Source organism: Eriocheir sinensis, chromosome 54, assembly GCF_024679095.1.
Source record: "Eriocheir sinensis breed Jianghai 21 chromosome 54, ASM2467909v1, whole genome shotgun sequence".
Lineage (NCBI taxonomy): Eukaryota > Metazoa > Arthropoda > Malacostraca > Decapoda > Varunidae > Eriocheir > Eriocheir sinensis.
This window is the reverse complement of record NC_066562.1, coordinates 6,557,898-6,567,897: the sequence shown is the minus strand read 5'-3', so window position 1 is coordinate 6,567,897 and position 10,000 is coordinate 6,557,898. Positions and strand designations below refer to the sequence as shown.

The window sequence follows — 10,000 nt, the reverse complement described above, 5'->3', positions numbered from 1 at the left end:
TGTCTGTCTGTCTGTGTCTGTCTGAATGTCTGGGAAAAAAATAGAGATAGGAAATTAGAACAAAACACGAAAGGAGATAAGAAGAAAGTAAATGAAAAACAGGAAAATTTAGTACAAAAGGAACAGAAAACCAAAGAGGGAAAAAAGGAAAAAAAAAAGAAATAGAAAAACTAGATCAAAAAGGAAGAAAAGTAAACAGGAAAAAGAAAACAGAAAGCCAAACAAAAACAGTAGAAAAAAAGGGAAAACACCACAAAGAGGAATCAAAACAGTAAACAAAATAAACAGTAAACCGAACAGGGCGAAAAGGAAAAACTGAAAAAAGGGAAAAACAGGAAAACAAAACAGGAAAAATAGGGGAAAAAACAGGAAAAGAGGTAAAAAAACGGAAAAAAAGGAAGAACAGGGAAAAAGTAAACAGGAACAACAAACAGGAAAAAAAAAAACCCCGAAACCAAGCGGCCACAAACACGGCCACAAGAAGTGTATCGAAACGTCACAAAAACTAAATTGGCTTTGCATTTCGAATTTCTCTCTCTCTCTCTCTCTCTCTCTCTCTCTCTCTCGATTACCTTCATTGAGTGGAACATTTATACAGTAACTTTTTTGTGTGCGTTTTCTTTTTCTTTTTCTCGTTTCGAATTCGTGACTCTCTCTCTCTCTCTCTCTCTCTCTCTCTCTCTTATGAAATATTTAAGCAACATCGACGAAGTTATAAAAGAAAACAAGAAAACAACAACAAAAACTACTACCTCCTCCTCCTCCTCTCCTCCTCCTCTCCTCCTCCTCCTCCTACTACTACTACTACTACTACTACTACTACTACTATTACTACTAAACGACCAACAGCAACGGGGCAATATATCTGTGTGCTTTCTTACTTCCGTAGCAAATTGGGTCCTCAGTGCTGGAATGTGTGTGTGTGTGTGTGTGTGTGTGTGTGTGTGTGTGTGTGTGTGTGTGTGTGTGTGTGTGTGTGTTTACTCGTCCTATTGATCCATTTTACTAACATTCCCTAATATTTTCTGACATTTTTCTAACATTTTATAACATTTCTATCATTTTCTAACATTTTCTAACTTTTTTTTATAATTTTCTAACATTTTCTATAATTTTCTAACATTTTTTAGAATTTTCTAACATTTTCTAACCTTTCAATAATTTTCTAACATTTTTTAACATTACCATTTTCTAACATTTTCTAACATTTTCTAACATTTTCCAACATTTTTTTACATTTTTTTTTATAATTTTCTAACATTCTATAACATTTCTATCATTTTCTAACATTCCCAAACATTTCCAAACATTTTTTAACACTTTATATTCCCAACATCTCCCACTAACCCCATTCCTTTAACCCCTTCCACTAACCCCAATCCACAACCATGAACACTGACCACTAATCCCTACCACTCCCCTTAACATCCCATCCCTACCACTACCTCTAACCTCATCCCCTTGAACCACTACCACCCTCTAACCCTCTTATCGCTACCACTTAGAGGCACCACTAACACTTTTCTTCCTTATCCACTTATTTTCTTAAACCCACTAACACTTTTTTTTTTACAATTCATTGTCTTACTCTTTTTCTGTTTTTTCATATTTTTCTTCACCATCTTCTCTTCTTTTTTTTTTTACTCCACTTTATTCTCGTATAGTTTTTCTGTTTTCTCACTTTCTCTTCCTTTTTTCCTCCTCATTTTCCTCCTTCCCTCATTTATGCACTCTTTTTTTCTGACTCATTTATCTTCTTTCCTCTTCTTCATTTTCGTTCTTCTTTTTATTCCCCATTTCACTCTCTTCTTCCTTTTGTTCTCATCTTCCATGTTCCCATCTTTATTTACCCTTTTTGTCTAACTCATTTATACTCTATCCTCTTTCCCATCCTCGTCCCTTTTCCTCTTTACAACTATTAATATATCACAAACACGTATTCCTCCTAACCTCTAATATCAAATAAATACAGCAATTCTCTCCTAACTAATATTAAACCACTAACATCTTCTTTCTAACCATTTAACCTCACCATTCTAAACTTCCTCTAACGATAACCAAGTACCATCATTTTCCTTCACTCTTTGCAGGGGCGTGAACGGCAGTGTGGTGGGAGCTCAGGCCGGCACCATCGCTAAGCTCCCATGCGTCATTCAGAACCGGGCGGACCACGAGACGGTAAGAAGGGAGAGGCTTGTAGGAGATAGTCTAGGGAAGGGACTTGGGAGATTGGGATGAGGAGGAAGAGAAAGGACAGCTGTAGATTCGGGTTGCGTTGTGGAGGAGACGGATGGTAAAAGAGTGAAATGGGTGAATAGAAGATTTGGGTTGTGTTGTGGTAGAGAAGGATGATAAATGGTGGAATGAAATGGGTGAATAGAAGATTTGGGTTGCGATGTCGAAGAGAAGGATGATAAATGGAGTGAAATGGGTGAATAGAAGTGTGAAAAGGTGAATGAAAAGAAGGAAGAGAATAACGAAGAGGATAGAAATTAAATGAGTGAGAAAAAGAGATAGGGAAGAGAAGGGAAAGCTGTAGATTGGGGTTGGCTTGTGGAGGATGGTAAATGGTGGAATGAAATGGGTGAATAGAAGAGTGAAAAGTGAACGAAGAGAAGGAAGAGAATAACAAAGAGGATGGAATTGAGAGAAGAAAAGGGTAAATAAAGAAAGGAAGGAGGAAGATGAGGAAAATAGGAAAAAGGGAATGAATGAGTGAATAAAAAGAAGAGCCAAAATGAAGAAGAGAATAGAAGAGAAATGAGTTAGAAAATAAGTGCATAAATGAGGAAAGGAGAATGAGGAGAAAAAAAAAGAATGAACAAGTGAGAAAACAGAAAAAAATACGAGAAAAAAGTGGAGTAAAAAAAAGAAGAGACGGAGAAAGAAGAAGAGAAAAATGAAAGAGAAAGTGATAAAACGGAAAACATGTCAAAAAGAGGGAAAGAAAGAGAAGATAAAGACGAGGGGAGAGAAGACAAGTTACACGACAAAGAAGAGAAGGAGAAGAGTAGGAGAGAGAGAAAGACGGAGGAGGAGAGAGAGAGAGAGAGAGAGAGAGAGAGAGAGAGAGAGAGAGAGAGAGAGAGAGAGAGAGAGAGAGAGAGAGAGAGAGAGAGAGAGAGAGAGAGAGAGAGAGAGAGAGAGAGAGAGAGAGAGAGAGAGAGAGAGAGAGGAAGAATCTGTTGAAGAGGAAGGAGGGATATGAATCATGGAAGAGTACTTGAGAAGGGAGAGAAGAAGGGAAGGAAGGAGGGAGGGAGAAAGGGAGAGAAAGACGAGTGGAAGAGGAGGAGAGGAGGAAGAAGGAGAGAGAGAGAGAGAGAGAGAGAGAGAGAGAGAGAGAGAGAGAGAGAGAGAGAGAGAGAGAGAGAGAGAGAGAGAGAGAGAGAGAGAGAGAGAGGGGAAGGATAAGTGACTGAGAAGAGGAGAGGAGAGGAGGATGGGAAGAGGGAGGAGGAGGAGGAGGAGAGGATGGAAGGAGGGAGGTGGAGGAAGGGGAGGAGGGAGGTGATTCAGGGAAGGAGGAAAAAGGAAGAAATGCTGAAAGAAAAGGTGAAGGAATTGTGAGGAAAGAAAGAGGAGGAGGAGGAGGAGGAGGAGGAGGAGGAGGATCAGACCAGGGAGAATCAGGAAATAGGGAAAAATGAACATATAGAAGTCAAGAAAAATAATGAAAATAAAAAAGAAAATGGAAATGCAAAAATGAGAATAAGTTTTTGTCGAAGCTAAAGAATAAAAGAAAGTGACAAATAAAACCATACAAATAAAACCATAAATAAAATAGTAATAATAAAACAATAAAAATAAGAATGCTAAAAAAAAAAAAAGATGTAAAAAAAAGAAAAATAGTGAAGCGAAAAAATAGCAGAAAGAAAAAGTTAAAAAAAGGAAGAAATAATTTGAGTAAAAAAAAAATAACATTGAAAGGAAAACTGGACACAAAATAAAAATATAAATAAAATAAAATATATAGAAAACATAAAAACGATAGAAAAACGTAGAAGAGAGAGAGAGAGAGAGAGAGAGAGAGAGAGAGAGAGAGAGAGAGAGAGAGAGAGAGAGAGAGAGAGAGAGAGAGAGAGAGAGAGAGAGAAACGAGGGCTCAATGGAGGAGAAGGAGAGACAAGCTGAAAAGAGGAGAGAAAAAAATGAGGAAGGGAGGGAGGGAGGAAGGGAAAGAAAATTGAAGAGGAAGAGAATAACGGAGAAGCAGGAAGGAGGAGGAGGAGGAGGAGGAAGAGGAGGAAGAGACAACTTGAAAAATGGACAGAAGTAAAGAGGAAGGAAGAAAGGAAGGAAGGAGGGAAGGAAGAAAAAACGAGGAAGGGAAGGGAGGGAAGAATAGATAATAAAACATGGAGGGGAAGAGAAGAAAAGGGAAAAGAAATTGTATTGAGAATGTGACACAGAGAGAGAGAGAGAGAGAGAGAGAGAGAGAGAGAGAGAGAGAGAGAGAGAGAGAGAGAGAGATAAATGTTCCCCAAGCAGAATTTTTAGGCCTCTTTTGATTCTCTCTCTCTCTCTCTCTCTCTCTAAAGGCCACCGCTTATTCAGAATGGTTGACGGCATTAGACTTATCAGTGAAAGTAGAGCTCGCTTAGTAGTAGTAGTAGTAGTAGTAGTAGTAGTAGTAGTAGTAGAAGTAGCAGTAGTAACAGTAGTAGTAGTAGTAGTAGTAGTAGTGTTATTACGGGCTGAGCGGTACCCAAGCAGTGACGCGTATAACTCTAGGGACTCAGCCAGCCACGTTTACGTTACTCAACCGCTCCCGTGGTAGACAATGCGGATATCCCAAATGTATTTCCCGTGAACATAATTGTTGTTCATGATTATAGAGGTCATACGCTGGCAGACAATAAATGAGTACGCCAATCATTCTTCCTATCATAATGAGCTTCTCGCTACCTCACAGCCACTACGCTCCGCTGATATATACAACTATTATTTCTTATTTCTTATTTCTTAACCTAACCTAACTTTACCTAACCTACCCTTACCTTGCATCATCTCCCTAACTTCTCCTTTCCCAACCACTCCCTAACTTGCTCTAAACTCCTCCCCGTTCTAACCTAACCGTATATCTACCTCATAATCTCCCCTATCTTTCTTTCCCCTTAACACACGTCTCCTTCTATCTTACCGTTTCACAACCTAACCCAATCTTCAGGAGCAGCCTTGTTTCATTCTTATTTCTTAACCTAACCTAACTTTACCTAACCTACCCTTACCTTGCATCATCTCCCTAACTTCTCCTTTCCCAACTACTCACTAACTTGCTCTAAACTCCTCCTATTCTAACCTAACCACACATCTCCCAAGCCCTTGCCCTATTCACTCCCAAACTTCCCCCTCACTCCTCCCCCTCTACCCCGCCACATCTGTCCTCCTGTAAGCTCACCTGGCCTTGTCGTTCCCAGGTGTCGTGGATTCGCCTGCGCGACCACCACCTCATCACCGTGGGCCGCCAGACGTACAGCAAGGACGCGAGGTTCTCCGTCAACTATGACAGACACCGCAACGTGAGTACACCTGTAGAGGAATTAGAAGTACACCTGTTGAACGAAATTTGGGAGAGGTAAAGGAATAAGCGAACTCAGACATGGAAAAGAACAAATATAATAGGAAAAAAAATTAAATGAGAGGTAAATAGAAACAGTTATAATATAAACTCACACAGAAAACATATTAGGGAAAAAACTTGTTATGAAGGAGGTAAAATCATAAACATATACCACCATAGAAAAGGAATGTACACAGAAAACTTAGATATTAATTAAGAAAAAAATTACTGAAAAACGGAATATGTAGAAACGAGGAAAATATAAACGTATTACATGCATATTGATAAAAATGGATTGGAAGGGAAGGGAAGAGAACGAAAGGGAGGGAACTCGAAGGAAAAGGAAGGGAAAGGTAGGGTAATGAAGGAAAATGAAAGGGAAGGTAAGGGAAGGAAAGGGAAGAAAAGGAAAGGAAAGGGAGGGAAAGGAAAGGAAATGGAAGGGAAGGGAAGGGAAGGAAAGGGAAGGGAAGGAATGGAAAGGAAAGGAAAGGAAAGGAAAGGAAAGGAAAGGAAAGGAAAAGAAAGGGAAGGAAAGGGAAGGGTAGAGAAGAAAAGGAAAAGGAAATGAAATGAAAGGAAAGCAAAGGAAAGGGAAGAAGAATTAAAGGAAAGGAAGGGAAGAGAAAAAAAAGTGAAGTGAAGTGAAGTGAAGGGAAGGGAAGTGAATGGAAGGGAAGTGAAGTGAAGTGAAGGGAAGGGAAGGGAAAGGAAGGGAAAGGAAAGCGAAGTAAGTCAGGGAAAGGGAGGGAAATAGAGAGGGAGACAAGCCAAATCTTCCCACAACTTAAGGAAACGTGCAATATTTTCCTTCATTTTAAAATCCTTCCGCCGCTGAGCTAAGTAAAATACGGCAACCATTTTTATTTAACTCAGCCACGGCGCCAAGGCACGTCAGGAGGAGGAGGAGGAGGAGGAGGAGGAGGAGGAGGAGGAGGATGGGGAGGTCGAGAAAGATATGGTGCAAGAAGAGATAGAGAAAGAGGAGGAGGAGGAGGAGGAAAGGGAGGAGAAAGAGTAAGGAGGAAGAGGAGGTGGAGGAGGAAGGGGAGGTCGAGGAAGAGGAGGTGGAAGAAGAGATAGAGGAGGAGGAAGAAGAAGAAAAAGAGGAGAAATGGGGAAAAAGAAGAAGAAAATAAGATGAAAACGATGAAAAAAATAAACAGGAAAATAATGAAGAAAATGACAAAATAAATGAAAACACGTACAATATTAACAACAACAACAACAACAACAACAACAACAACAACAACAACAACAACAACAACAACAACAACAACCTCTGTAACACCAATTACCAGGGGATCCTCAGCCTTCAGGTCGTCCATTAAATCATTAGAGCTTACGATATTTCCTTAACACCAACACACAAGGGAAGGCAGACTATGCTTAAAGGTGCAGAGACTGAGCAGGTGAGAGGAAGGTAGGAAGAGGAAGAGAGGAAGAGGAAGGAGGCGAAGGTAATAATGGAGAAAAAAGTAGAAGGAAGCAGGGTTGTTTTAATTTAAATCAAATGATTTAAATCAAGTGATTTAAATCGATTTAAATCAGAGTAAGAAAATCATGATTTAAATCAAAATTACATATACTGTTTTTAAAATTATTTAAGTGCTATATCAGGAGTAAAATATCTATCTATCTATCTATCTATCTATCTATCTATCTATCTATCTATATATATATATATATATATATATATATATATATATATATTATTATATATAAAAGGAAAAGGAAGAACATGTGAAGCACTTGTAGAGGAAAAGTATCAAGTCTACTTGTCCTGTAGTGATCCTGTAGTGGTCCTGTAGCAAGTCAGGCACCAGTGAATCATTGCCATGTCTTACAAGAAAAAAATATTCAAAAGCATAAAAAAATAAACTATTAGTCCTACCAAGAAAAGATGGCGCCACTATAAACACTTGCCTGCACCAGGACAGGCTCGGGCCGACCACCAGGCCTCTCAAGAAAGCGTATTGGTGCTACGGGCTTCGACGTTAAAAAAAAAAAAAACTAATAATAATAAAAAAAATATGATTTTTGTGAAAAACTCATCTATGGTATATAATGTATATTAAACTATGGTTTCTTTAACATTGGCCAAGTTTACTACAATAAAATGACCTCATAAGACTGAAACAAATAATCAGTGGAAACAAACAAGGATTAATGTAAATAAAAATCATTTAAATATAAAAAAATTCGATTTAAATAAAAGAATCTGATTTAAATCAAATAAATCGATTTTTTTTTCTTCAAAAAATCATTATTTTTTCCAACCCTGGAAGATAGAAAGGAAGGACAGAAGTGGGGAAAAAGAAAGAAAGAGGGAAGGCAGACTATGATAAAAGATGCAGAGAGTGAGGAGGCGAGAAGGTTGCAAGAGAGACAGGAAGAGAAAGAAGGCGAAAGTAATGATGGAGGAAGGAAGATAAAAGGGGATGGAGGAAGATAGACGAAGAGAGGAGGAAAGAAAGGACTGAGGAAAAAAAAGAAAGCGGGAAGGCAGACTATGATAACAGGTGAAGAGTGAGGTGAAGAGCAGGTAGGAAGAGAGAGAGAGGAAGAGAGATTAAGGAAGAAGACGAAATTAAGGAGGAAAGGAAGGAGGAAACAGAGGAATAGCAAGCAAGGAAAGAAGCGGAGAAGGGAGAAAGAGAAGGAAAGTAAGGTGATGAAGGAGTGTGGAAGAAAGAGGGAGGATAATATGGAAGGGAAAAGAGGGAGAGGAAGAGGATGAAAGTAAGGAAGGGAAGGATGAAAAAAGTAATGAGAAAGGGAGAAGGAAAGGAGGGAGAGAAAATACGAGAAGGAAAAGAGGACCAGGAAAATAAAATAAAATGAAGCAAATAAGACGCGTGAAAATAGAAGAGAAGGGAGAGATAGAGAAATGAGGAAAGAGGAGGAAGAAGAACAAGGAATGGGAGGAAATAAATAAACGGAGAAACGAAGGGAAAAAAAAAGAGAAATTAAAAGAAAGAAAAAAAGAATTAAACACAAAGCAGGAACAATTATGATAAACTGATATAGGAAGAGAAATTAAAAGAAACAAATAACGGAAATAGAGAAAGAAAGAACACGAGAAGATAAACTGAAATATGAAGGATTGAATAATGTATAAGAGGAGAAAGACAAAAATTGATGGAAATCGGACACAGAATGGAAGAATTGGAAAGCAAGGAAGTGAACATTAGCGAACATTAAATATTAACTCTAAAACTCACGCTCAGGGGACGAGAGAGTCTGAGAGGCGGAGGAAAATAAAGAGGAAGGGAGAAGAAGATTGTAACACGGAATCGTTAAAGGAAGAAGATACATTTAGGAAAGAAGAAGAGGCGAAAAGGAGGGAGAAGAGAAGGAAAGGAATAAAGAAAGAAAGCAAGAAGGGAAGATATGAATAGGAGGAAAGGGAGTAAATTAGAGAGGAAGAAGATAAATTTACGAAAGAAGAAGAGAAGGAAAGGAGGGAGAAGAGAAGGAGAGGAATGAAGAAAAGGAGAGAACAGGAGAAAAGGGAATGCATGGGAGAAAGGAGTAAATTAGAAAGGAAGAAGGTAAATTAAGAAAAGGAGAAAAGGTGGAAAGGAGGGAGAAGAGAAGGAAAGGAATGAAGAAAAGAAGCAAAGAAGAAGGGAAGATATGGATGGGAGAGAGACATGAAAGGGAGTAAATTAGAAAGGAAGAAGATGCGAAAACGAGGGAGAAGAGAAGTAAAGGAATAAAGAAAGGAAGGAAGCAAGAATGAAAGATATGGATAGGAAAGAGACGTGAGAGAAAGGGAGTAAATTAGAAAGGGAGAAGATAAATTTACGAAAGAAAAAGAGACGGAAAGGAAAGAGAAGAGAAGGAGAGGAATGAAGAAAGGAAGGAAGCAAGAATGGAAGATATGGATGGGAGAGAGACGTGAGAGGAAGGACATAAATTAGGAAAGGAAAAGGTAAATTAAGGAAAAGTAAATTAAACAAAGAAGACAAGGCGGAAAGGAGGGAAAAGAGGAGAAGAGAAATTAAGAAAGGAAGGGAGTAGGAGGGAGGGAAAAATATGAATGAGAAGGACACGTAAAAGAAAGGAAATGAATAGGAAACGTGAAAATAGAAGAAAAGGGAGACGTGGATGAATGAGGAAAGATGATGGAAAAAAATATATATAATAGAAGAAATAATAGTAAAAATTAAGCGAAGAGGAATTAAGAGTAAAAAACGAGAAAATAGGAGAAAAAAACGTGAAATTGGAGAAAATAGGTGAAAACAAGAGAAAATAAGTGAAAATAGGGGAAAAAACGTGATAATAGGAGAAAAGGGAGACGTTGATGAATGTGGGAATATGATGGAAGAGGAGGAAATTATAATAGAAGAAATAATAGGAAAAGTTAAGAGAAGAGGAATAAAGAGGAGGAGAAAAGACGAACATAAGAAGACATTAATAAAGAAAAGACGA

At 38.3% G+C, this 10,000-nt stretch overlaps 1 protein-coding gene and 1 long non-coding RNA gene across 3 annotated transcripts in view; one reads left to right on the top strand and one right to left on the bottom strand.

Moving 5' to 3' along the window:
- Positions 1-10,000, top strand: part of LOC126983656 (zwei Ig domain protein zig-8-like) — a 167,207-nt gene that overhangs the window by 41,704 nt on the left and 115,503 nt on the right. For both annotated transcript variants that reach the window (XM_050836594.1, XM_050836595.1), the window contains exons 2-3: positions 2,091-2,178; positions 5,421-5,522. In XM_050836594.1, the coding sequence (XP_050692551.1) occupies positions 2,091-2,178; positions 5,421-5,522 (190 nt within the window). The remainder of the gene's footprint in view (positions 1-2,090; positions 2,179-5,420; positions 5,523-10,000) is intronic.
- LOC126983657 (uncharacterized) overlaps positions 1-10,000 on the bottom strand; it is a 134,499-nt gene that overhangs the window by 9,703 nt on the left and 114,796 nt on the right. Inside the window, exon 3 of the long non-coding RNA XR_007736098.1 lies at positions 5,402-5,532. This is a non-coding gene — a long non-coding RNA (uncharacterized LOC126983657). The remainder of the gene's footprint in view (positions 1-5,401; positions 5,533-10,000) is intronic.